Genomic DNA, 27,059 nt, shown 5'->3' with positions numbered 1-27,059 from the left:
GCTCCAACTCTGGTAAGAAAGTGAGCTTCTCGGCTAGAGAATACACACAACCAAGCATGAGCTTGCTAACACTGTAATTGCACATATTCTACTGATAACTGCTTTCTCTACCCAGCACCATGCTGAAGCTGCAGCCTCCTCACCCTGATTTCTCTCTGCCAATCTGATCAGACAAAAAACAGAAATAAACAAGTAAATAATCTGATAATAACCTCTGAAAAGATGAAACGATTGCTTAAAACCATAAAGAATTTGTGATATAGCATTAAATAATTTCCCATATAATTACATTTATAAATATTTTGTAAACATGAAAATTACCAACCTAGATTGTAAAAGGTAAGCACATGGTACAATTTACCCTCAGCTCACAATCCCAATGAACCAGGGATATGAAAATGAATTACGATTATAAGGACTTTTATTTTTAATGAAATTATGCACTTCTTTGGAGGAGGCTGTCCAACACTCTATTCTAGTATCCCTGCCTTGTTCCATTCTCGTCTCCACACTCCACACCTGTTCTATAGGCAGGACAGGATCAGCTCTCAACATAATGATGAATGAATAAATGATGGTGGGAATCAGAACCTTGGTGTCCCACGGCACCATAGCCACTCTTTAATGACAAGGACACACTGAGCATATGAAGTAGTTCATGGTGTAGGAATAGAACGGGGGCATGAGAAGGAGGTAAAATTGGAAGAATTTGGCAATTGTTCACTTGATAACAAAGAGGCACAGCCTGGCTACTTAATGCCATGTCTAGATTAGAAACAGCAGATTCACTCTGTTCATATAAATCAGCCTGGGTAGCCACTATATTTGCTAATACAGCCTTTTATCTTTTCAATGAGTATTGGCTAAAATATTTAGACACTCTCTGATCTTTTCTTTGAGAATCAACTGTATCAGTACTCGTATCCTTAAGCTACTTATAAGCAGACAAAAATTTGGCTGGCTGTTTTTTAAGACTTCGCAGTGCAATAAAAGTTACAACAAGATCTAGGATGCTTTCTATATTTACAAAGCACTTTAAGAGACAATATTTCATTGAATCTCCCAGAAGAAACTTAAGTTCAGAGAGGTTAAGTGATTGTCAAAGCACAAAGGCAGGGCAGCCCAGAGGGGGAAATAAAGGAGACGAGGAGGAAGTGTATTAAACCCAGTGCTTCTCATTTAATTGCTGTTAGTGACCTGTAACTAACAGCATGTAATGGGAGAGCTGACCTTACCCTCCAGGGGTGTAGGTGGAATCCACACAAATGTGCTAAGAGGGCTGGAGGAATGGGAGAGGGTACAGCCCTACACTAGGCTCGCTCAGCTGATGAGGGAAAAAGGCTGGCCAGATAGCCTGAGGGTTTCACAGTAGGTCATCTGATTTCAAACCCTGAGTTCTTTTCCCTTTCCACAGTTCTGCTGTAGTAAGAACACACACATGATATTACATGATAAATCAAAGGATTATGTTCATCTTATTCAAATTTCATACCAAGTTTAAACAGTTTTTTATCATTCACTAGATGGTCAGTATTTAAACACATCTATATTTTTTTAATTTTGTGTGTGTGTGTGTGTGTAAGTTCAAATCCTGTTAATACAACTTTTTTTAACATCTTTATTGGAGTATAATTGCTTTACAATGGTGTGTTAGTTTCTGCTTTATAACAAAGTGAATAAACTATACATATACTTATAACAAAGTGAATCAGCTATACGTATACATACATCCCCATATCCTCTCCCTCTTATATTTATTTTAGAACAGCTCATACAATCAGCCAGCACAGGAGTTGACTGCACTATGTTATCTAAGATCTTTTGTTGCCGTTGCAACTTATTTTGCCACTATTACTATACAGTCTCACAAGTTACTTTAACGAATGGTGTCTTAACATGGCAATATTTTCCTCGAAGATTATTTGAAACGTGTGGGTTTGTGTGCCCATATATTGAATCTGTCCATATAATTTCTTAAAACTCTACACCTCTTGTGATTGTTTGTGCTGTCATGTCTATCACTGCGCCCTCTGCTTTGAATTAATGCATCTTTTATCCTCTACCCTCCTTTTTCTGTTTTCTTTTTCTCCCTTTGGCTTTACTCTCTCTTCTTAGCTTTACAACCTTCATAAATCTGGATAAAGGACATTGATTTTTAAAAAGCCCTTGATGCTTCTTAGGTTATCTGTCATTTATTCACTCTTAGATTCAGTGCATATTCACTGAGCACATATTATATGCTGGGTGGGCTCTGGGAATAAAATGGTGGACAGAACCTGGCACTATCTCCTCTCAGATATTATAGTCCAGTGGAAAAGACAGATATTATTAAAGAATCACAAATGATAAATGCAAAATCACAGCCATCACCAAGGCTAAGAGGAAGATATATGTCTTGAAATAAGAGGATTTGACCTAATTACGGGTTCATGGAAAGCTTCCCTAAGGTGGTGACTACTGAGCTGAGATCTGAAGGATGACTAGGAACATACCAAGCACAGCAGAGAGGATGTGCAAAAGTCCTGTGGTCGTGGCAGTGGGAGGGAAGAGTGAACAGTTCCAGGGTACCACGCAAGTATGGAAAACTGAAAGGAGGCCAGTGGGACTAGAGGGGAGACAGAGAGGAAGAGTATGGCTGAAAACCAGGTTAAAGACACAGCCATACCAAGTAGGACCTTGTAAACCAACTGAACTTACAGCTGAAGGATGGATTCCAATTCCATAAGGCCATGATTCCACCCAATGCCTGCCCCTTTTGTTTTTTGTTTTTTTGGTAGCAATGGCCAAATTCCAAGTTGTCTTCATTGGTGTCTAAGTTTGTGGTAGTTCCAAATGGATGGGGGGACCATATTTCCTTGTGCCAATAAATCTATGTTTTTATGCCCTAGGTTAGTGTGACTTTCAGCAGGTAGGAATAATTTCTTTTTAAAAAATTATGCCTTGAATTAAGTTACTTATGGGTATAATGGCTTATAAATAACATGGTGTGAGCTATTGAAATCCACTTCACTTTTCATGTGTGCAGTAATAAGGTGCAGTATAATTTATGGTTTACAAATTTATAGACCTAGAGTCATAGCTCCAGACTACAGAATGTAGAATAGTTTCCTTTTAAATTTCAATTTTCCTTCTAAAACTGGCTGGTGAAAAATTTACTTTTGCATTTCTGTGGCAACATCAATCCCTGTTTCTTCTTAGTATTTCAGAATTCAGAAATCACATAATTTTAAAATTGGAAGAGATCTTCATAGGTCATCTAACTTACCTCCTCCTACTTCCTCTGGAAACAGTCATGTCTGTATATTTGGGCAAGGTGAAAGTCCCTCCTTTAATAAAAAGATATCTGGAAAACTATTTTCTCTCCGAATGAAGGTCTGTCATCTAGTAATTCTTATAGAGTTCCACCCCAAAACATTGCTTATATTTGTCAAATATCCTCTGGTACTTGTGAAAATAGTGAAAGGGTTCATATTATTGAGGATACCCTGGGGATTTTTAGGGCAGTTCCATATAGGGGACTAATAGTATATGTAAGAATGACTGAGGTCAAAGACAGACCCCAGCAGCATGAGAAAAAATATCTGCTAAGCCCTGGGATAAGGGATAGGTTTTTGAATTAATTTATGTAAACCAGAGCCATAATTATGAAGTGTAAAGAACACACGTGAAAAAAAATGAGATGATAATTAGATCCTAAAAAGCATTTGAGGTATTGGAATGTGAGCTTGGAGATCTACTGAAAAGGGTCTATCTATCACCACTAAGAGAAAAATACTATAGCTATAAACATGAAGTTTTGCTCAAAATAAAGACAAATTCTTACACTTTGGGGAGAATGAAGTAGGGATAAGTCAATGAAACAAAGCAAATAAACTATTTAACATGATCATTCCACCCTCTGTGTCTGTGTGTCATGATTTTATGTTTTGATATGCTAATAGTCAGTTCTTAGAAACTAATTGAGAATGGAATACCTGCATAAGGAAATTTTAAAGGTATGCAACTCCAAGAATGTAATGTATTTGCATTTTTTCACAAACTAGCCTCCTTAGTTTTTGAACACGAAAAACTGTCTCTCCCTTTCCTGCAATCTGTGGCTTTTCTTGTAGGATTTCCTCACCCAAAGGATGACACCCTGTCTCCTCATGGGGGTGGTTTGTAAATGACAATCCTCTGAGCCCTGTAGAGAATTCACTTGAAAATTAATTCCTCCAGGTATAAGCAACAAAGAAACAGACAGACAGGTCTAGGACATACCCAGATCACTTTTAATGTTCTTCAATTCTTCTGGAAAAACAAAACCCTATGGAAACCAGTCATTCACTTCAAGCTCAAATCTGCCATGGAAATGATAGCAAACAATAAATGGCAGCATGAAATTAAGTGACAAATTGTGTGATATGGACAACTATTTGTACAGAAATTCAGAGCAAAGGGATGATTGTTCTGAATGGGATGAAGTGGCAATAATTTACTGAGTACTAACATATGCTAAAGTCCTTCTCAGTGTTCTCCACAAATCATCTCATTTAATCTCACAATGGTTTTATGAGGTGGTGCTGTTATTAATCTCATTTCACAAAGAAGAAAAATGAAGCTCAAACGGTTTTAGTGCCCACAATTACAAGTAAGTCGATCCAAGTTCAAACTCAGGCAGTGTGACCTGTCAAAGAAGGGCTTCGAGCCTCCATCTTGGACTACAACCCAGCCTGGACAATCACGCAAGGAATAGCTTTCGCATCCCGGCCAAGCCTGGACCAGGGAAGAAAATGTGTTAAACAGCTAGCAGCCTAATTGTAATGTTTGAAGCTCTCCTAAATATTTAGTTTTACTAAATTTCAGACTTTAGTTAGCTGTTCTTTACCTTTTTAAACTAGTACTATTTTAAAATTACCATAGTTCCTTTACAAAAGGGACACTTGGTCTTTCACTGAAAATAATGAGGTAAAAATTTAATAATGCTAACAAAGGTCAAAACACAGAACACAGAATAAGCAACTGGAAGTCTCAGCTCCTCGGATTTCAGAACTGTAAGAGCTCAGGAGGCATTTAGTCGGCAGAGGAACTAAGGAAGTCCAAGAGAAGAGAATGACTTCCTGCAAAGGCACCCAGCATGGTGACCTCACAGGCAGCATCAGAAGCCCATGCAGTCACTGACTACGTAAAAATGCCGAATTGTTCATTCTGTATCGAACTGAATAGCATATATTATATAATTTTCACAGTATTATGTGCTGGGCCAGACCCTCCCAATTTTTAACTAATTCATGGGAGTAACTAAGAGATATATCAAGTCTTTTAGCTTATTTGGAAGCATGTGCCTTCTACAACCCACAAGATATATCTTTCACAACAACATTGTGTCCAATCAATCCTTTCTTGAACTCTGCACTATGGTCTTCTAACCTCTATTTATGCACACACATGATTTTCAACATTTTGGCCTTATTTGGGGAAGACAATGAGCGATCAGGCTTTCATTGTTAAAATGAATGATTCTATATTCATACACACAAAAATTAAATGAAGGAAGAGTAGAATAAGCAGCAGGGAAGAGATAATTTCCCTCTTTTACATTTATAACTTCCCACAAGAGCCAAATCTAACCACACTTAGGACATTTCTAATACTTGGAGTTGTTAACGCTTTAAAAAAAAAACAAACACTTAACTATTCAACTACTGGCATATATTTTAAATTGTTTTTAATTTAATATGTTTAAATGTCTTTTTTCTTTGCTGTGTATTCAATGAAAGAAGCAATTATTAAAAAAATTATTTGCTTTTACATTAAATATAAAAGTGGTCGCTGAGATAGGAAACACTTGTAACCACCACCAATTTCTTGTTCTTTCCTTTAGTTAGAATTTCCATTCTCAGAAACAAGATTGTGATAGTTAAAGGTGGTATTTATAACATATTATATAAATTCTACTGGTGGAGTGAAGGCACTTTGTTTCATCTAAGTTACTTAGTTCAAGCATTATGTATCATACAATGAATGTCATATGATGAAAGTTAATATTTTGATGTGATTGAAAGGGTACAATTTTAGTCATAACTCCTTAATTCTAATTAATTTCAATATCAATCACTTTGGTTCTTTATTCATTAAAATATTTTTTTACATATCTATATATAAATACTGTAGAGATGAATCTACTAAGTGTCTGTTTTAACTCTTTTATATCACCCTATTAATGTTAATTTTCTAGTTCTTTTTGTCTCTTGGTGTTTTAAAATATCCTCCTAAACAAATTAATAAGTGCAATAAAATAAATTACAAATTTTTTTCTTAGTTGAGGTCTTACAATATATGCTGAACCCAATGTCTTACTGTACATTACTACAAATGATGATATGAAAAGTCTCAGAGAACGGTATTACATTTTTACTGTCCCCAGAACTCTAATAATATTTTGCTTGTTATTATTTTCTAAAAGTGAAATGAAGAGAAAGCACTCTGTATACTTAGAGGATTTAGATACTAGATTTTCATACGGAGAGAAGACTGAAGAAGACTGAATCTCTTTCCTCCTTCCTTCTTACACACACAGACACACACACACACACACACACACACACACACACACATTCATGCTACATAACAGATGACCTTCTTCTTTCAACTATATATTTTATGGCAAATCTGTCTTCAAAAGTGCTATGCGTTATCGGAAAATTAACATTACAATTATAAAGTTAATATTCATTTTTAATAATCTTTGAATTATAAAAGTATAATTTTTATTTAACTTTTCAGGGAAAAGCTATTATGTAAAACAAGGCACATCTGTGTTCTAAAAAACATTTTTGCATGCTACTTTTTATTTTTTAATATTTAAAAAAAACTGCCTTCTTGCATTTTTATTTTACATATACAACTTCAATGGACTTTCTTACATTTTCCACCTCATTTTTCTGATCTAAATAATGTGGCCAAATAGTTCTAAAAGAGCACTGAGACAACTATCATCCACAAACTAAATGTTCAAATTACACTCTGTCTGCCTCTCTGATGAACTGATAAATGAGTATCCAGTCAGAGACATCATACTAACACAATTTTCCAAACAATCTATCCAGACAGATGTGGCTTAGACACATAAAGGCACATCCAAGAGCAGCATTCCAATCTCAACTACATGTTTATGGAGCTTCGGAAACGTTGGTCCTTCTTTTTGAGTCATTAGGCTTGAGAGAATATATTTTGACAACTAGAATACTACTCTAGAAAAGCAACAGTGAAATCTGGGTTCTTCAGAATCAAGTGATTTACTATGTGGATTATTCAGGTTGCTAAGCTTTAAAGCATAGCTGAAGACCTAGGATTCTCATGCAATTACAAGTTTAAAGTGAGATAAATTGGCACTCACAGTTGTGGCAGGTGGCCCCACTGTATCCCGTCTCATCACAAGTGCATATGAAGCTGTCCCACGTTTGCGAGCACTTCCCACCATGCTCACAGTGATTGGGCACACATCTGTCAGAGAAAGAGACAAACAGAAATAAACCAACAAACAAATGAGATTTATGAGTGGCTAAATTCCAAGCTGTCTGGGCAATATATCATTCCAATGCCAGGTTGCCTTACCAAGGCAATTAATCCTTGTTAGTTTAAACAGATTAATATGATTCATGATGGAAGGTGCCAAGTGCACAAAAGATGATGTATCACAGGCTTGGTGTTTCCCATTTTTGAGTAAACAGTAGAAATTAACAAACAGTTGAGAGATTCATTTGCACATCACAGATTCATTTTATTTTCCTTTTGCAAAAAAAACAAAGACACTAGCTAAATTTCCTCCTGGTGAGAGACAGAACATTAGCCATCTTGTTTCCTGTACTATCCTTTATCAAGGCCAATAGTACCAAGTCAGAAAGGGGTTAAGGCTGAGTTGTTTTTTTTTTTATATAGCAATATGAGTTTCTGAAATAATGCCACAGCAATGAGAATATACTAGCCTCATAAGAAAAGATTTCTAAGTCTTCCTTACCCCTCCTCCCATGCCCCGCTGGCTAATGAAAGCCACCTTTATAAGGAGGCAGCAAGTATAATATGGGGGAAAAATGCAGGTTTTGTGTTCAAATCTTTGTCTTTTTATTTACTTAATAGCCAGTTATGATGATGTAATTTAACCTTTCTGATCCTCAATTTTCTCATTTTGTAAAATGGAGTAATTATACCTATCTGATAAGTATTGGGTTGGCCAAAAAGTTCATGTTTTTTCCTTAACATCTTATGGAAATGAACTTTCTGGACAACGCAACAGTTTTGAGATTAGGAGGTAATGTTCATAAAGCAGATAATTAATAGGCAAGAAATAGAGGGCCAATAAACAGGAGCTATGGATATCTGAACCACTGCTTCCAGGGCACTGTTTTATAGTCTGCCTGTATCCTAGCAATAGTGAAGCTGGAATTTGTTCTGGAAAACTCCTGTTTCAACAGCACAAATTATTTTCTTCTTATGTATTAGCATTCACAAAATATTTCTAGCTTTGAATAGGAAACTCTCTAAAGTAGAAAAGTCCACCCAGATTAAAAAGGCAGAACCCATAATAGAGGGTCACAGGTTGCCTGATGGAGAGCCACACTTTGAACACCAATAATCGTAAAGCCCTGGTAGCGTCTTGCTGCAAAACAGAATAGGACTGGCCTCAGAGATAATATTCTCCATCCCCTGTTCCTGACTTACCATCAGCCATGCCTAAAACTACCATAGCAGGGCACAGACCAGTTTGGCATGGAACTCTGTTTCTTATATAGGGATGCTGTTCCTCTACAACTCTTTGCAAACCTCTAGTCATGCAACAAACAATTACTGAGCACTGTGGGAAACAGAAGATGAACAAGAGTCTATTCACTGCCTTTCAAGAGCTTAAGCCTAGGAGGACAGGATTTTAAGAGAAGAAAATGAGAGGAAGAACATTATAAGGGGGGAAAATACAACATAAGAGAGCATGATACTGGATTTTCAGGAGGTGGGATGGAAAATTCACTCTACATTTAATAGGCAGTTCTATTCCATATGAATTTGGACTTGGTGTTATCCAGACTACAAAGATGTTTCTTCTCCAAAGACTCTATAACCTACGTGGAGGTGAGGGTGGGAGATAAGATTCATGCGAGATACAATACTAGGCAGAATCTGATCCGTCATCAGAGTGATATGAAACGTACAGAAATGTGGAGACCAGAGTAGTTATGGGTAGACTATAAACAAAGGGCTTAATCAAGCTTAGAGCATTTCGCTTGGGCCTTAAAAAGAGAAGTTCCATTTTTATAATTAAAATATTGAAAACTGTTCCCAGCAGAGCAAGCAAGAAAGCAAGAAGGAAGAGTTAGAACCACGGTCAGTGGGTGGGTAGCCCAGGGTTGTTCAGGTCTATTGCCAGAGCCATTTCCCTCTACAGGTACCCAGGCATAGGCCTTATCAGAAGGCATTTATATCCAAGAGTCCTGATTCTCCAGACCATGTGGGGAAGCAATGATACAGACACTCCAAAATTACATAAAGCTAAAAAACATCTTTGATACTTAATTTGGGATTTCAGTACTTGTATGCCTTTGTGTGGTATATTTACCTTCTAAGTTGTTGTGGGATAACAGTAACTCAGTCTAATAGTGAAAGTAATTTACATCAGCTCATTATATCAATTAATTCAGGGGAAGTAGTACAGAGTCTCGAGGGGAAACCAGGGTGGAATCTAAATGTGCTCTAAATAATGCACAAATGAGAAAATCCATGTCAAAATGATCAAAAATATTGGTGTGTACTTACACACACATAAGCGTTTAACAGTCAAGTGAGGTTAACTGAACATTTATAAAATTCAGTATTATTTCTTTAAAAGTGATCTTTTATTTAAATAAAATGTTAAATATTTTATTTTAAATGTTTGTTTCTTAATATTTATCTTTTTAAATTGACATTATCCCTATGTTGATTACTGGCATTTTAATTCCTAATGGTGAGAAATGTTTTATTTCTAAATCAAATTGATTCAAATATAATTTCAAACCATAATATTTTATCACTATATTAAAAAAAATGTTAGAACCAGTTACCAAGCAAAATAAAATCTGAATTAACCTAGCTTTCCCCTTCCTAATTATTTATTTCTTCTCTTGTACTCCTATGGAACCATTTGTATTTGTCCAATATACCATCATCACATTGTTCAGTAATTATTTGTTTGAGCATCTGTCTCTTCTAAACTGAGACTCCACAGTGAGGGATTCTGATCTTTTGATTCTTAGCATGACAAGGCATACAGCCCACTCAGCAAATGCCTATTGACAGACTGAAGGAACGGATGAACACAACACTAGAAAGTTACACCAAGGAACTGAAGTAATTTCAGAGAAAATATTTTTTACTGTGAGAAATATGGATTATTTCTATGTACGATTTTAGTCTTAAATCCAGACTCTTGCCCTAGTGAACTAATTATTTTAGTAGGTCACAGGAAATGTATAATTTGTTTCATACCATGTGCTAGCTTGAAAGTTTGATTCACATCAAAAAATTAATCAAAATGACTTTGCTGCCACGACTTGAGAACTACTTGACCAGGATCAGGAACATACAGGGGAGAAGTTGGCAGGTGTCAATTTGTTGTGATCAAAGGGCTCCGGAAGAAGTGATGCATTCAATTAACTCTGTTCGGAGGTAGCCCTGTCATTAGAGACTCTTTCAGCTGGAATCATGCTTTCCGTTGTGGCAATGCTTTCCAAAATGCTTTAGAACCGAAAAGCTGTATTTGGAAATTCAAATATATAACAATTACTTAATATAAAATCTGTATGAACAGAGTGGCTGTTTGGATGGATGCAACAACTCTATCCAGGGTTATGGATGACAGGTGCAGTTTTATTTTACCCAGATATCTCTTTTATCTCTATACTTGATTTTAATTGCAAAGCATTGAGAAAATTGGTATTCACAATTATAAGAAACTGAGAAGTGTACCACATTTGTTTGTAGCAGCACACTTTTTAGGCTGTGGATACTAATTACTTAAACGGGGATAGTGGAAGAAATTTTATTTCAAATCTAAAAAATGTTAATCTGACAGCATAACTGACTGCACTGGTAGTCTTCGAAGCACTTTGAAGGTGCTGTATTTCCTTTTCTCTACAGTATTTAAAAATTAAAATAGTTTTTTTTTTTTTATTTTTTTGAAGTATAGTTGATTTACAAGGTTGTGTTAATTTCTGCTGTACAGCAATGTGATTCAGTTATACATATACTATACATACATTTTTACATTCTTTTTCTTTATGGTTTATCACAGGATATTGAGTATAGTTCCTTGTGGTATACAGTAGGACCTTGTTGTTTATCCATTCTATATATAATAGTTTGCGTCTGCTAACCCCAAACTCCCAATCCATCCCTCCCCTACCTTGCCTCCCCCTTGGCAACCACAAGTCTGTTCTCTATGTCTGTGAGTCTGTTTTTGTTTCTTAGACATGTTGATTTGTGTCGTATTTTAGATTCCACATGTAAGTGATATCATACGGCATTTGTCTTTCTCTTAGTATGATAATCTCTAGGTCCATCCATGTTGCTGCAAATGGCATTATTTCACTCTTTTTTATGACTGAGTAGTATTCCATTGTGTATGTATATATGTGTATATATGCATGTATGTGGGTGTGTGTATATATATATATACACACACCCACATACATGCATATATATATATATATACACCACATTTTCTTATCCAGTCATCTGTCAGTGGACACTTAGGTTGCTCCCATGTCTTGGCTATTGTAAATAGTGCTGCTATGAGCATAAGGGTGCATGAATCTTTTTGAATTATAGTTTTGTCCAGATATATACCCAGAAGTAAGATTGCAGGATCATATGGTAACCCTATTTTTAGTTTTCTGAGAAATCTCCATACTGTTCTCCATAGTAGCTGCACCAATTTACATTCCAGCCAACAGTGTAGGAGGGTTCCCTTTTCTCCACACCCTCTCCAGCATTTGTTACTTGTAGACTTTTTCATGATGGCCATTCTGACCGATGTGAGGTGGTACCTCACTGTAGTTTTGATTTGCATTTCTATAATAATTAGTGATATCGAGCATCTTTTCATGTGCCTGTTGGCCATCTGTATGTATTCTTTGGAGAAATGTCTAGTTAGGTCTTCTATTTAGGCCCATAAAATAGATAGTTTTAAATAAAATTCAAATCAAATCTTTGTGTTACCCCTACAACTACATTTGGTTCTGGAGAACCCAATGTAAAATCCACAGTGCCAGCACAAGGGCTTCAGAAACAGGCTCCCACAAAACCAAATCACAATTAACCAGAGAGTGTTTATCAGAAAAGCTAGCTGTTACAAAGATCCCAAGATACTGGTATGCAAAAGCAGTGTTTCTCAAAATTTTCTGTGCAGGGGAATCACTTGAAAATCTTATTAAAATGAAGATTCTGATTCCTTAGGTCTGGGGTGAAGTCTGAGATGCTCCTCGGTGATACTTATGCAGCTGGTCAGAGAACTGTGGTTTTAATAACAAGTCTCTAGGGATTTCCAGTTCACTGTGGTAGGATCTCATAAAATGAGCACGCCAAGAGAAGAAGCAGCCCAAGAACGGAAGGCACAGAGGGGAGACAGCACGTGGAAAGGGAAAATGTGATCTATGCTGCCGTTTCTCCTGAGACTGTACTTTTTTCATAGGCTCTCCTACCAATTTTTAATATGATGCATTCAGAGTGACAACATAATAATCTTTTAGTAATCTTTTTTAAACCTCATTTAGTAGGTTTAATCATTTCAGAATCTGACTGTTGACCTCATGTAATTCATAGAAAGTGATCACTGACTATAAAGGCAGTTTCATTTCACCTTAAAATGAAGTTCCCTGTTCTCAATCTGAGTCAGCTGAGGTTTCCCACCTTCTTAGTTCTTATACAGAGGCCAATACTAGGATACTTAATTTGCTTTTAAATTAGTACAAATTTTATACTTAGACATTACATTCGCCTTGTTCTAAACTTTAGAAAGGAAAACTGCAGGTTACTTGTAGGATATTTTGTGAACGATTGGCATTTATAAATTACCATCTCAGCATAAATGAGCTCCTGAATTTATGATTTTTCTCCTTCATCTCGGCTCCCAATTTTATTTTTGCTTATCAAGACAAGAAATTCAATTAGAAAGTTTGGTTTCTTAAATGCTATTTTTCATACTCCTGGCTCTCAGAGCTATTTCCACTATCAAGGCAGAGTTTTCTTCTGCATTACCTTCAATATCAATCTCAACAATATTTTAGTACTTTTATTCACACCCTAATTAGATTTTAATTTTATTTGAAGGCATACTCTCCATGGAGTATATTTTACTGCCTTATATTTCTTCTGTTCAAACTGAAATTATATAGAGAAGTTATCATAATTTAGCAACTAATTTAGTATTTCATTACTACGTAAGTTAGTTTCATAGTTGTATAATCAGAAAAACTAATTTAAACTAATGTTTAGGTATCACCTCACTCCGGTTAGAATGGGCATCATCAGAAAATCTACAAACAACAAATGCTGGAGAAGGTGTGGAGAAAAGGGAACCCTCTTGCACTGTTGGTGGGAATGTAAATTGATACAGCCACTGTGGAGAACAGTATGGACGTTCCTTAAAAAACTAAAAGTAGAATTGCCATATGACCCAGCAATCCCACTATTGGGCATATGCCCTGAGAAAACCATAATTCAAAAAGAGTCATGCATCCCAATGTTCACTGCAGCACTATTCACAACAGCCAGGTCACAGAAGCAACCTAAATGTCCATCGACAGACGAATGGATAAAGAAGATGTGGTACATATATACAGTGGAATATTACTCAGCCACAAAAAGGAATGAAATTGGGTCATTTGTAGAGACATGGATGGACCTAGAGACTGTCATACAGAGTGAAGTAAGTCAGAAAGAGAAAAACAAACATCGTATGTTAATGCATATATATGGAATCTAGAAAAATGGTACAGATGAACCAGTTTGCAGGGCAGAAATTGAGACACAGATGTAGAGAACAAAAGTATGGACACCAAGGGGGGAAAGCGGCAGGGGGGAGGGGGGCGGGGGTGGTGGTGGTGGTGGAATGAATTGGGAGATTGAGATGGACATGTATACAGTGATGTGTATAAAATAGATAACTAATAAGAACCTGCTGTATTAAAAAAAATTAAATTAAATTTTAAAAAAGAAAAACTAATGTTATACTGATGGTGCTCCTTCAACAAGCATTTATTTATGGAAATATTTAAATGCAGATATATTTACAATACCTCCTATATTATGCCCAAAATTTCCATTAAAAATCATCAAGTATCTTTGGTCCGTATCTATCTAACAATTGTACATTTTTACACTAACCATATAAGTCATTAATTTTAGCCTTACAATATAAACATCTTAAAAATAATTTCTATTATAATAAATGTGATTTATTTTGTTATAATTTTACAACATATTCCCCCAAATTTTATGAATATAACATCTTTTAAGAGATCATAGGCTCATAGGAGGATAGAGAGGTGCAAGATCATTAGTTCTTTTACCTGTTTCCAGGTACAACTGTATTTACTCTAAATAAATAACAGTAAGCTCTTTATAATCAGAACCGGCTCCAGTTACTGTAAAACCAACTATGGAAAAACAAAGAATAAAGCATGTTTTGTCCTTAAGAAATTGTATTCATTTTTTAAAATGTAATTAGCAAGTTAGGTCTCTCTATGCTTAATATTAAAAACATTGGTACAGGATTAAGGTAATATACCACTATTGTATGAGTATACTGAGGTTTTATGGAAAAGTTCATCTTTGAAAAGAAATATAGACTTAGCTTAGCCTGGAAGGTGTAGGAGCACCTTTCCACATGGGGAGAGAGCAGGGGCCTGTACCAGTATGAGTTAGTGTACAATGTGATCATGAAATAATGGATTGTCAAATTTGGCTAGAGAAGAAAGTGTGCATTCAGGAGTGAGGATTATAGCAGAAAGTTTTAGATGTCTGACCAACGGCCTTTCCCCCTTTCTTCCTTCCTATCATAACCCTGATATTTTCAGGTATCTTCTCTCTTTCACGTGGCTGTGTGCTTTTGGAAGAGAGACTATCCCGGTCTCCAGGGGACAGGAAGTAAAGGACCAGTTTTCTCAATGAAGTCATTTAACCTGTTGTATGTTGTTCCCCCAAATCTATGATCTGCTTCTTCTACAGCAATAGAAGTTATGTCTTGACAAAGAGCTAAAGATACCATTTTCCACACTCTTTTTAATTTAGGGGGCAGGTTCTTTTTCTGTCCTCTTCATCTCCTTCCTGTGAAGAACTGTAATGGTGAGACCTGGAACAGACATCTCAGAACACAAGAGGATGGCACAGGAAAATTATTAGGAGACTGGGCTCCAGATAACATACCAGCCCTGGGCCACCTACCCAAATGTTTTTATGAAAAAGAAATAGATTTATGTTATTTCGGTCTTCGTTGCAATAGCAAATACATCCTAACTAATACAGACCTTCAGTTAATCTACCCTGAGGTTGCCCTACATCTATTCTTCTTTTGATGGCTACTGTTGTTTAAGTCATTATGTGTTGTCTTATATTACTTGCAACTGAAAACAGCCAAACCAACAGATATTAAATTTATGAACCTAGGTTGAGTTCAGGTCATAGAGTGTGCTGTTTATTAAGTTAGGGATTTTCCTGGAGAATATAACCTTGTTTATTCATTCAATGTGTATTTACTGAGTGCTTATTATGTATAATAATCTGTGCTGTTTAATGAAGCTTTCTAAGCAAGAAGTTTAATTGCAAGAACCAATATTTATAGGATATTGTATGAGGAGGTGCGGTCCATCCACTCCCCAAGATATTCTGAACTTTATCCACAGGAAAATAAAGCCAGACCATCAGAGAAATGCATGGTGGAATGGTATTATTTTGACCCCTAATAGGATGACTTTCACTAACTCTGGGATTTAGAACATTTTTTTCCTAGCAATGAGAGACACTGGAGACTCTTAAAAAATAAACTCACTTGATAAGTAGACATTTTAAGACATTAAACTAGTAAGAATATGCAGGATAGATGGGAGAGGAAAAACTAAAGGCAAAAAGATCAACTAAACAGCTGTTTTAATGCCCCAAGTAAAATATCGTAAAATTCTGAAGTAGAATGAGACTGTGAAGAAGCAAAAGGATTAAAGAGACTATATTACTAGCTGATTACTCGGAAGTAAATCAGTTAAAAATGCCTGATATTCTGCATTTAGTAAACAGTGACAGTGACATTTTCAGTTTGAGGCAATAACTTTTCTTATATAACTAAAGGTAGGTAAATTTCAAACTCTATCAAAACTTTTAAGACAGTAATTTTTAAATTTAAACTCATAATTAAAAAAAAAAGTTTCCCAAATGAGCTAAATTTAGAATGACTGTAAGCTGTACTCCTCCAAAAAATGTCGTTAAGTTTTATCTCAGTTTCATCTCCTGTAGTGGGGGAAAAGATAATGAATGACAAGGACAACAAAAAGGAGATATAAGAAACACTGTGTCAGAAAAGTAGATTCTCTGCAGAGTAGGAACTCATACACTGAGCTACATGTTTTAAGTATCAAGTTTGAATTACATGTTTCTTATCCATATATATATATATATATATATATATTTTTTTTTTTTTTTTTTTTTTTTTTTTTTGGTACTTAGGCCTCTCACTGTTGTGGCCTCTCCCGCTGCGAAGCACAGGCTCCGGACACGCAGGCTCAGCGGCCACGGCTCACGGGCCCAGCTGCTCCGCGGCATGTGGGATCCTCCCGGACCGGGGCACGAACCAGTGTCCCCTGCATCGGCAGGCGGACTCTCAACCACTGCGCCACCAGGGAAGTCCATCCATAAATTCTTACCCATGGATTGCTTCTTTCACTGTTAGGTCTTTGTTCACTAATTGTAGAGGCAGACTGAGAAAAGTTTAGGGCTAGGCATAACCTAGGAGAGAAAGTGGCTATGCAGGGAAACGTAGGTAAGAGGGAGGAAGATGCAAGAGAGAAAGCGGAAGAGAGGAAGATATTCAAAGTGCCTAAATCTTGTTGGGAGGCTGTTAGCATTAACATTTCTAATGAGAAATTATAAAAGTCACTAAAATTCTAATACTTATGTAGAAAATATACACAAGAGCCAGGAACCCTCTGAAATTGGTGCATAACAGGGTAAGATGATCCCTAGTGAATAATAAAACACTTAATAGGTCTATAATAAGTAGAAATTAATATTGGTGCATTAAGACAAAGATAGATCAATAGAATAAAAATGAGAATCCAGAAATAAATACACTGGCATATATAAATTAAATATATTAACAGTGGCATGTTAAATCAGTGGGCAAAATGGATTACTTAATAAATGATTAAGACAACCAGCTACTCATTTGAGAAAGAATAAAGTCCCCTACTTCTTGACACCAGAATAAATTCCACATAGATGAAGCTTTTAAACATGAAAAGGCAATTAAAAAATAATAAAGTATGAAGGAGTTCATTTTGTAATTGGTAACTATAAGAGGTATTTCTAATGAAGACACAAAACCCAGAAACTATAAAGTAAAGATTAACAGATTTAACTACATAAAATTTTAAAAAGATATCTTGCATGGTCAAACATAACCAAGTTCAAAGACTAGTAACACACTGGGAAAACTTTTTAATATGTCAGACAAAGAACCAATTTCTTTATGATATAAAGAATCCTTATGAATCAACAGGAAATAATTCAGGTAAAACACGAGCAAAAGGCATGCGTGAATGGGGCTGTTCACACACACACAAAATACACATGACTTTCAAACATATAGAAAAGTGTTCAGTGTCATTCAAAATCAAAGAAGTATAAATTAAATTTCAGTGAGATTCATTGATATCTCTCTGATACTTAAGAAAAGGCCTTTTTAAGTTCTCCTGATCAGAGTGTAAACTGCTTGCAGGGTTACTTGGCAAAGTCTATTAATTTCGAATTTTGACCCAGCTAATTTATTTCTGAGAATTTATCCCACAGGTATACTACTACACTTTCACATAGTCATATTTAAAATGTCTACTGCAGCATTATTTATATCAGCTAAAAACTGGAAAAAAAGATATTCGTGGGTTAGGAACCCACTAACAAATTAATGCAATAATATAATGAAACCCCTGGAAGCTGTTAAAAGGACAAGGCAGATCTATGTGTACTGACAAGATGCAATCTCTAAGATATAGTGTGGGCGTGAGAAAGCAAGATGTATAGACCAGTGTTTATAATATGCCTCCTTTGGTTTAAATGCTGATTGCTGTAGTTGTCATGCGAATAGTGAAGTGATTATGATGATATATGAAGGTTAGAAATCTTCCATTTGCAGTAAGTCAGAGAAAGACAAATACTGCATGGTTTCACGTATATGTGGAATCTAAAAACACTGAACTCACAGACAGAGAGAGTAGATTGGTGGTTGCCAGGGACCAGGGTTGGGGGTTGCAGTTAACAGGTGAATGTGGTAAAAGGGTACAAATTTCCAGTTATGAGATGACTAAGTTCTGGGGATCTAATGTACAATATGGTGACTATAGTTAACAATACTGTATACTTAAAAGATGCTAAGAGTGTAGATCTTACAAGTTCTCTCCACACTAAAAAAAAAAAAAAAAAGAAAGAAAGAGCATGTGAGGTGATGGATGTGTTAATTTACTTCATTGTAGTAATTATTTCACAGTATATACGTATATCAAGTCAACATGATGTACACCTAAACTCACACAGTGTTAAATACCAGTTATGTCTCAATGCAGCTTGGTGGCGGGGTGGAGGGATTGTTTGCCACTGCAAGAATCACTCTCAATCTTCCTGCACCCTGCTCTCAGCTCCACGAAGCAGATACATTGAGAAATCCTAACCCTCTGACTTCACACTGGGTTTAACCAATGGGAGTCCATGGCAGGAGTTTGGAGGAAGGGTGAAGCGTTTGGTCCGAGTATTCATTTTCCTGGTTCTCTCCTTGTAACGTTGCCTCAGTCTGGCCGTGTCCTTTGACTGAAGGTCACATCTCCTCTCAAGTCTGCCTTGTGTTACACTATATACTTCTGCGTTCTCTAACCTCGCTCTCCCCTCGTCCCTCTGAGCTTAAGAGTGGTGCTAGCTCTGTTGCTGCTAGTCCTGGGCTGTTCCTACATGACCCCGTGCAGTTCCCTACATCCCTTGTAATTAACCATTTGTAAATAAGCTTTCTTCGAATTATCTTACATTAGTCAGCTCTTTCTTCTTGGCACTCTGATACAAGTAAAAATGGAGAAAAAAATATATATGTACATACACACATACACCTAAAGAAGACATAAATATTCTTGTATGAATATTTCCAAAATAAATACTTTAGATTCTATAGCAGCGGTTTCCTTGAGTAGGACCTGAGATGAAGGGAAAGCTTATATTTCACTATCTGCCCTTTTGTATTACTAAACAAAAGTTAAACTATAGGTGCTTATTATTTTCTCTATTAAGACAAATTCCTCAAATTGAAAAAAAATAAGGAACCGGCTTGGACCATCCACATAATGACACAGCTAGTGCAGGAGAACTTCCCAGGTTTCTGCCACCATGTGAAAAGACCACATCTGTATACATGTGCTCCACATCCTGTCTCCTCGGGCTTTTTCAAGGACATAACACACTGAGTCACTATTTTCTCCAGAATTATCAACTTTTTCCTCTCCTGAATCATTCCCCTCAATACACAGCCATTCATTTCACCTAAAACAAATCCACAAAACTCTCCTTTTGACTCCATATCCCGCTGCAGTTTCTGACTGGATTATTTATTCATCTAATTTTTTTTTATCCATTTATCTGATCCGTTTAACAGCCAAACTTCTTCAATATTTTTTTAAGCAAGTTCTTTCCACTTCAGCTCCAATATGAAATCCACTCTCATCTGTCCACAGAACTCCTTTTGTCAAGGTATGCACAATCCCAAGTTCCCAGCCTATGGATGTACTTGAACTCACAATATTGGTCTGAGCGGAGCCCCATTTCGTGGCTCCACCTGAACTGCCCTGACTCTTAGATGCTGGGGTCTTTCCAAGGCTCATCACTTGGTTCTCTCCGTCTAGAATACCTCCAAGCTTGAATCTGGAGTTAAGAGTTCAGATCAGCATATCTAACTGGCTCCTTGACATACCCACTTGGGTGTATCAGAGGCATCACAACGTTAGTGTGACCAGACATATATTTTGATTTTACTCCTAACTTTCTTACCCCCACTGTTCAATCTCATCACAGTAAATGGCACACCTTCTATCCTGTCACTCACATCAGAAAACTGGAAGGTGTTCTTCTTTCTACCACTTCTTCATCAATCATTAACAAAGCTTCATGAATTAAACTTCAGAAACTCGCCTCAAATCTGTCCACTTTTCTGTGTCTCTACCATCCCAATTCAAGCCACCACCACCTTTTACCTGAACTACTTGTTTCCTTACTCCTCTACCCTTCTCCATTCTTGCCTTGCTTGAATTCACCATCAACAAAATGCCAAAGTGACCTTTAACATCATGTCACCCTCCTGCTTAAAACCCTTTGATGGAGTCTCACTTCACTTCTGAAAAACCTGAGCTTCTGTACAATCTGCTCTCCTGCTTCTCTGCTGCCACCTCATCTCATGCTCCCCTTCCTCTCCCATGTTCTAGTGACATCTGCCCTTCTGTTTCTCCAATGGGCTCTTTCCTTAGTGCCTCTACACACACACTGCCTTTTTTTCTATGCAGCTTTTCATCAATTTTACACACAAAAAATTTGTTTCCTTTAGCTCTCACCTTAAATGTAATTTTTCAAAGTGGTCTCTTCTGACTTTCCAATCTGAAGTGGTCACCACCCTCATCTTCACCACAATTTTTTTTTTTGCTTTCTTTTTCATCTGTCACAGTTTCCAATTATATACCTATTGGTGTTTTTGTGTGTTGTGAGGATTCTCCATTGAATGATATCTTCCATGGTGGTAGGGACTATGCCTGTTTGTTTACCACTGTTTATCCATTGCCTAGAATTCTGTCTGGTACTGAGTAGGTGCTCAGTAAATAATCATTGAATGGATTTTGAATAAATGAATATCAATCAGTTTGACTAGAAATGGCTTTCAGAACCATTTTGCTAGTATATGAATGCATAGAAACAGGGAATATCTCAGGCTGCTTCATTTTAAGCAAGTTTTGGATTATCTATTCCATTTCTCTCAAATCCATCATATAAACATTACCATTCAACAATAAGTTAAATTGTCTGACCAAAGGCTTTACATAATTTCCACATCTACCAGAATGCTATTTCATTTATAGATGAAAAAATAACACATCTAACATAAGCCCTTTAATCTGAAAATTAGTGAAGACTTTATGTATTACTATAACTGTTAGAATAGCAAGTCCGAACTTGGAGAAACCCACTAGTCAAGCAAAGATAGTATACTTACAAGTTAATCAATTTACAAAAAAATACCAAAAGTATGACAAAATAATAGTTAATACAAAAATGAAGCCCCATAAATTTACAAGTTTCTTTTATTAAAGAAAGTAACAGCATGAGTAACTTGAAAGGATACTATAAGATTGTATTGTTATTAGATTAGGATGATTAAATATTTTAAACAAAGTGATATTATTAATAAAGTTACCATGAAAACAATAAATTATTTTACAGTTTATGTTTCCAAAGGAATACAAGCAGTTATCATTATTCTTAAAAAACTGATATAAGTTTAACAAATAAGAAAAATTTACACAAAAAATAATACTATTTGAAGGACTATGTCTTTTTTAATGGGTTCACCACTTCTTACAACCCAGAAATCAAACTGAAAACATCCCCTCAGATAGGCATCATTGCATTATCTCCAAACATTCACTAACAAAGAACATTTAAAATGTCCTGTTTTGGTGTGATCGGGTTTAAAAAGTAGCATACATGTTGAATCAATAGTCTAAAAAATAGGGAGACACAAATGGCTTCTAATGGTCTATACAGAACGCATTCGATTAAAGAAAATTCTCCCAAGGCAGAAATGTATAACTAATAGATTCTTGTTTTCTAGGTATCAATACTGCAATGTTTCCACTTAAGCTACATACACATACACAAACACATATACACACAAACAAGCTAGACGTGGTTAACTTGTTTAAGATGTCTATTCAATGTTGAACTTGTAGCCAGGAGATTCAATACGGTTTGTACCTCCTCTCCTCCAAAATAATAAAAACAGTAACCAGTGAAGAACTGAATCAAGGAAGAGATTCCATTATTACATAATTTGTTAAATGAAGACACCCATGACTTTGGAACACATAATGCTCACGGCTTTCCTAAGACAGGTAGACATTTGGCCCAAGACTTTGAAAACCAAAACTGACCCTGTCAAGCCAGAGGATCTGATAAATTTTTAAATGAAACAGCAAAGCATAAAGAATGAGAGTCTGCTCAAACACTGGTAATAAATCCATTGCTCTATGCTTGAGTTGAGCAATTTGTGTACCATGTAGACATGTTCTAAATTTTTTAAAAAGTCAGCAGTCTAGAAATGAACTCAGATCTCCTACAAGAATAAACTATTCACGTACATACAATGTCTTGGAGGGACCACCAGTAATATTGAAAAGAGCTGTAGATGGCAGAAAACCTCAAATGAAATACATATTAGGAGAGAATTATTATAATTAAGCCTCTTTACCATGCAGATTGTTTATGCAGTCTCAGATATATAATATTATTTCCACTTCCACTCTTAATGTTAAAGATATTTTAATTTTTGTTTCAAACATGAAGTTAATAAACTACTAAATTTATGATTCCATGAAATTATCATAATACGTGTGTGTGTGTTTTTGGATTTTTTTTTTATTCTAAAATTATCATCTGTATATTTCTGGATTATAAGAAATTTCAAACCATTGAAATAGAGTGATAAATGTTTAGATCTAGAGAGAATTATAGAATTCCTTGTTAAATCCCTTTATTTTATAGATGAAGGAACTAAAAACTGGAAATTCAGTGAAATTAAGTAGACCCAAGGTGACAAAGCATATTTGTGGCATAGTCAGATCTTGGGCACAGATGTTTATCTAGTGCTTTTTAAACACTACATAATTGTCTTAAGTTAGAATAGAGAATCATAGTTGCAAACTAGAGATCTTTGGGAAGCACATAATTAACAAATAATTCTTACGTCCCCTTTTTTGGGGGAGTAACAAACAATCAAAGAAACAGAGTACATATTTATTGTCTTTAAACCACTGGAATGCCTGGATACAGTCTCTCCAATGTCTGGCTCTATCAATTTTTTTTTTCTTTTTTAAAACTGGATCCAGGTAGATATACTATATTTATGCATATTTTTAGTATCTGTACAAGGAAGAAATGAGATGAATATTTCTGACATTTTTATAGCTGATTCAAAACAAATAGTGTAGTAATGATTTCAACAACTGCTGTGGTTTTGTTATTACCCTCACTGTTTAACTTATTTTTTTTTTTTTTTCTGAAAAATATGCTAGTCTCTTTGAAAGGCAGTGTTTGTTGTAAACTGAGCTGGTCAGAAATCTCTCTGTCGGAAGCAGTTTGTGACGATATTGTTTGCAAAAAGGCTGTATGTAGATTTTGACTCTCTAAGGAGTACAGAAAAGAGACTTCGCTAATGGAGATGGGGATTTGGAAAATATTTGAGGGGAAGAAGGCAATTATCATTTAGGAAGCCAGAGGATACTTGATTAAAAGTCCCATGACATAGGATTTTGTTTTACCCCATGATTATTTTACTGTACCTCAACTAGATTCTAAATATCTTTAGGTTGGTATTTGACACATAAGACCTGTGTCAGCCCCTGAAACATAGTAGGCCTTCAATAAATGCATGTTGATGAATTACTTAATCAAAGAAAAACATGTAAGAAACTTCTCATCTATTATAGATATTCCAGCACAAAAAGAATCAAAGAACTTTCAGATTGTAAAAAGTTAAAAAAAGAAATCTGTTCTTAACACTTCCTTCAGAGATACACATAATTCTGGGCAAACATAACATTCTAAATAGCTTTCCAAAGGTCTCACAGCTTGTTACTGCCAGAAATAAAATTCTCAGATTAATATCCTCAATCCTTGTCTTCTAGTGTTCACACTTGTTTCTTTTCTGTTAAAAAAAGATAGAGGATTCCAGGGCACATCTGATATCATAAATGTCAATAAATAGCGGGAGGTGGTTTGCACACTGTTCTTTCATCATAGTCTAGTATCTTATTTTAGTAAAGAGTGAACATAACCTGTTTAACAAGGTGTCAATTCAAATAAAATCTTCTCAAAACATTTTTTAATATACTTAGCACTTTCAAAACAAACATGTTCACTACTGTTACTTCTCCCCTTGGTATGTTTACTAGAAGACAGTTTCCAGTTTATTACCTACTATTATCACCATTTATGTTAATATGTGGCTAAGCAAGAGTACAGAAATAAATCATTTCAAATTTCTTCTCATTTAAGAACTTTCACTTGTCTATAGAAGTCCTGGGTAGCATGCTGTAGAACGACTATCTCATTAATTTGATTTTGTTCCAAAATAAACTGCTAAAGATTGTCCTATTTGTCTTTGTATGGAACTGAATATATTGTTATCTTTAGGGTTCTATTTGAGAATTTACATTTTACCTAAGAATGAAGCTGGCAGTATAAGTAAACTGACTAACATTATTAGGGGTTGGAAAATGAAATAGTTTCCAGAGAAGACGTCTTGCAGGTTCACTGAAGAATAAACTAATGAGAAGCAGGCAACAGTTTATGTCTTATTTATAAATGGAAAGAATACTTGTTGAGCGCCTTTTATGTTCCATGCAGTGCACAAAGCACTGGGGATTCTAAGGGAATATGTCAAATCAACACACTGTCGTACGCAGCACTGCAGAGACATCGACAGGATACTCTGGGAGGATGTAGGGTGGCTGTGCAGATGATGCTATGGTGGGGGTGCGGTTGCTCATCATCATGCCAGCTCTTTGGAAACGGGGCTTGGGCTGTTTTCAGGATGAAGGAGAGTTAAGAATCTAAGACGTCACTCCTGGATGTGAGAACAGCATGAGCAGAGATAGGTAGGAAGGCTTGTAACAGCCTGGTGAATCGCACATGTCAGGAATCTATCATTGCTGGAAATGTAAGAGCAAAACTGGGAGGGGTAAGGAGGTAATTTCATTATTTTTATATGTGACTAATAATGACATTAAATGTTGGACAGATGTTATATTGTTCTCTTTCCTAGAAGCTGACTCTGCATTCACCTAGACACTGTCACTTCCTAATTAGGCACTCAACCTCTACTTCTAGTTTTAAGTTAAGAAATCAAGATTGCACAAAGGATGTGATAGCAGGGCTATAATCACTGTTCTATGATAGATACCATAAAGTTATTTATAACAACATTATAAAGTTGTTACTATGAACTCATTATTTTGCTAATCTTTAGTTCACTAGAAACAGAAAAAAAAAATAGTCAAAAAACAAGTCATTCACTGTTCAACTCAGATTTGGAGCCAGGAAGAACCCTCACTCAACATTTAAGAGTATAGGGTGAAGACGTGGAAACTACGGAGACGTTTACAATTTTTTTCAAATCCACAATAATAAAATTTCAGAATACCCCAAAACTGAACCACTTTCAACAAAATAAGTCATCTCAAATGAAATAATTTTAAAGAAAGTAATAACAATGAAAAATCTAACTGTTTAATTAACAGGCACTTGATTTTATAAATGGTCATGAAATGATTTGGCATGCTTAATTTTAATTACAAACAGCTCATTTCTGTGGACTTATTATCTCACTTAAAAGTGGTCTGATTGCCCTACAGAAAAATTGATAGGCTATAATGTGCTTCTGGTTAGAGTTTCTTGATCCTACTTTTACTCTCAAGTTACTATGGCGTTATCATGTCAAAACCATTGAGTCTTTCTCAATGTTTCAGATAATTAATAAACTATGGGTTTTTAGAGGCTTATGCCTCAGGTAGCAAAAGTATATCCCCAAACTTAATTATTCAAGCCTAAATTTGAGTTTACCACCAAGTATTTTATTTCAAAAACACTTTTTTTTTCTAGTGTTGATTGTTTTTGTCACTGCTGCAGAGCAGATCTCACAAGTATTTCCTTTTCAAGTGGAGTGACAAGTTTCCATTGTATGTGTATATATTAAAAAGCAAGTGAAGTCTTTAGCATTTCCCTTCTATGTACGTCTAGGAATTCATTTTTGGTTTATCATGACTGAGGTTAGTTAGCTCAAGACATACCACGGTAATAGAAATCCCTCCCAATCCCCCCATGGAAAACAGCAAAAATTCTGCTCCAAAGTAATAATTCAATGTAATTAGCCAAGCAATTGACCAAGTACAAAAATCAAAATTTCTGCTTGAATGTCCTAACCAGATATAGAACACCGAGGTCAAAATTCAACTTCACAGCCCTATATGTAACCAGCTACCCTGACTCAGAAACAAATGCCTACCTATTGAGATGCTGCGTTGTAAACATGCTGAAACTCTCCAGTTGCTTCTCTCTACCTTATGAATTAGGGCATTCTTACTTTAGGGCTGAATGCTGCGTAAGCATGAACCAATTCTAAGTGAAAACAAACCAACTATATTTATGTGTAACCTCCTCATTGCTTAATATCACATAATCAAGCCTTACTGGAAATACTGAACAAATGTACAACAAACAATTCACAACAATATTGTTTCCTTTCTCTTCTCTTAAATGATTCTGTGATGATAAATAGAAAGTGTTATAATGACAGAGTAGATATCTTTATATTTCATGTCAGCGGTCCCCAACCTTTTTGGCACCAGGGACTGGGTTTGTGAAAGACAATTTTTCCGAGGACGGATGGGAGCAGGGGGTGGGGATGGTTCAGGAGGTAATGCGGGCAATAGGGAGTGATGGGGAGCATGGACCACCGCTCACCTCCTGCTGTGCGTCCCAGTTCCGAACAG

General features: G+C 35.9%; 1 protein-coding gene across 10 annotated transcripts in view; it reads right to left on the bottom strand.

The window, feature by feature from the left end:
- CNTNAP2 (contactin associated protein 2) overlaps positions 1 to 27,059 on the bottom strand; it is a 977,311-nt gene that overhangs the window by 778,661 nt on the left and 171,591 nt on the right. For all 10 annotated transcript variants that reach the window (XR_013829659.1, XR_013829660.1, XR_013829661.1 and 7 more), the window contains one exon: positions 7,376 to 7,482. Coding sequence is in view for 3 of the 10 variants with exons in the window: in XM_079931145.1 (XP_079787271.1) it covers positions 7,376 to 7,482 (107 nt within the window). In the remaining 7 variants the exon portion in view is untranslated. The remainder of the gene's footprint in view (positions 1 to 7,375; positions 7,483 to 27,059) is intronic.

Source organism: Stenella coeruleoalba (assembly GCF_951394435.1).
Source record: "Stenella coeruleoalba genome assembly, chromosome: 9".
Classification (NCBI taxonomy): domain Eukaryota; kingdom Metazoa; phylum Chordata; class Mammalia; order Artiodactyla; family Delphinidae; genus Stenella; species Stenella coeruleoalba.
Note: the sequence above shows the minus strand (reverse complement) of the source record. Positions and strands in the feature narration are given on the sequence as shown.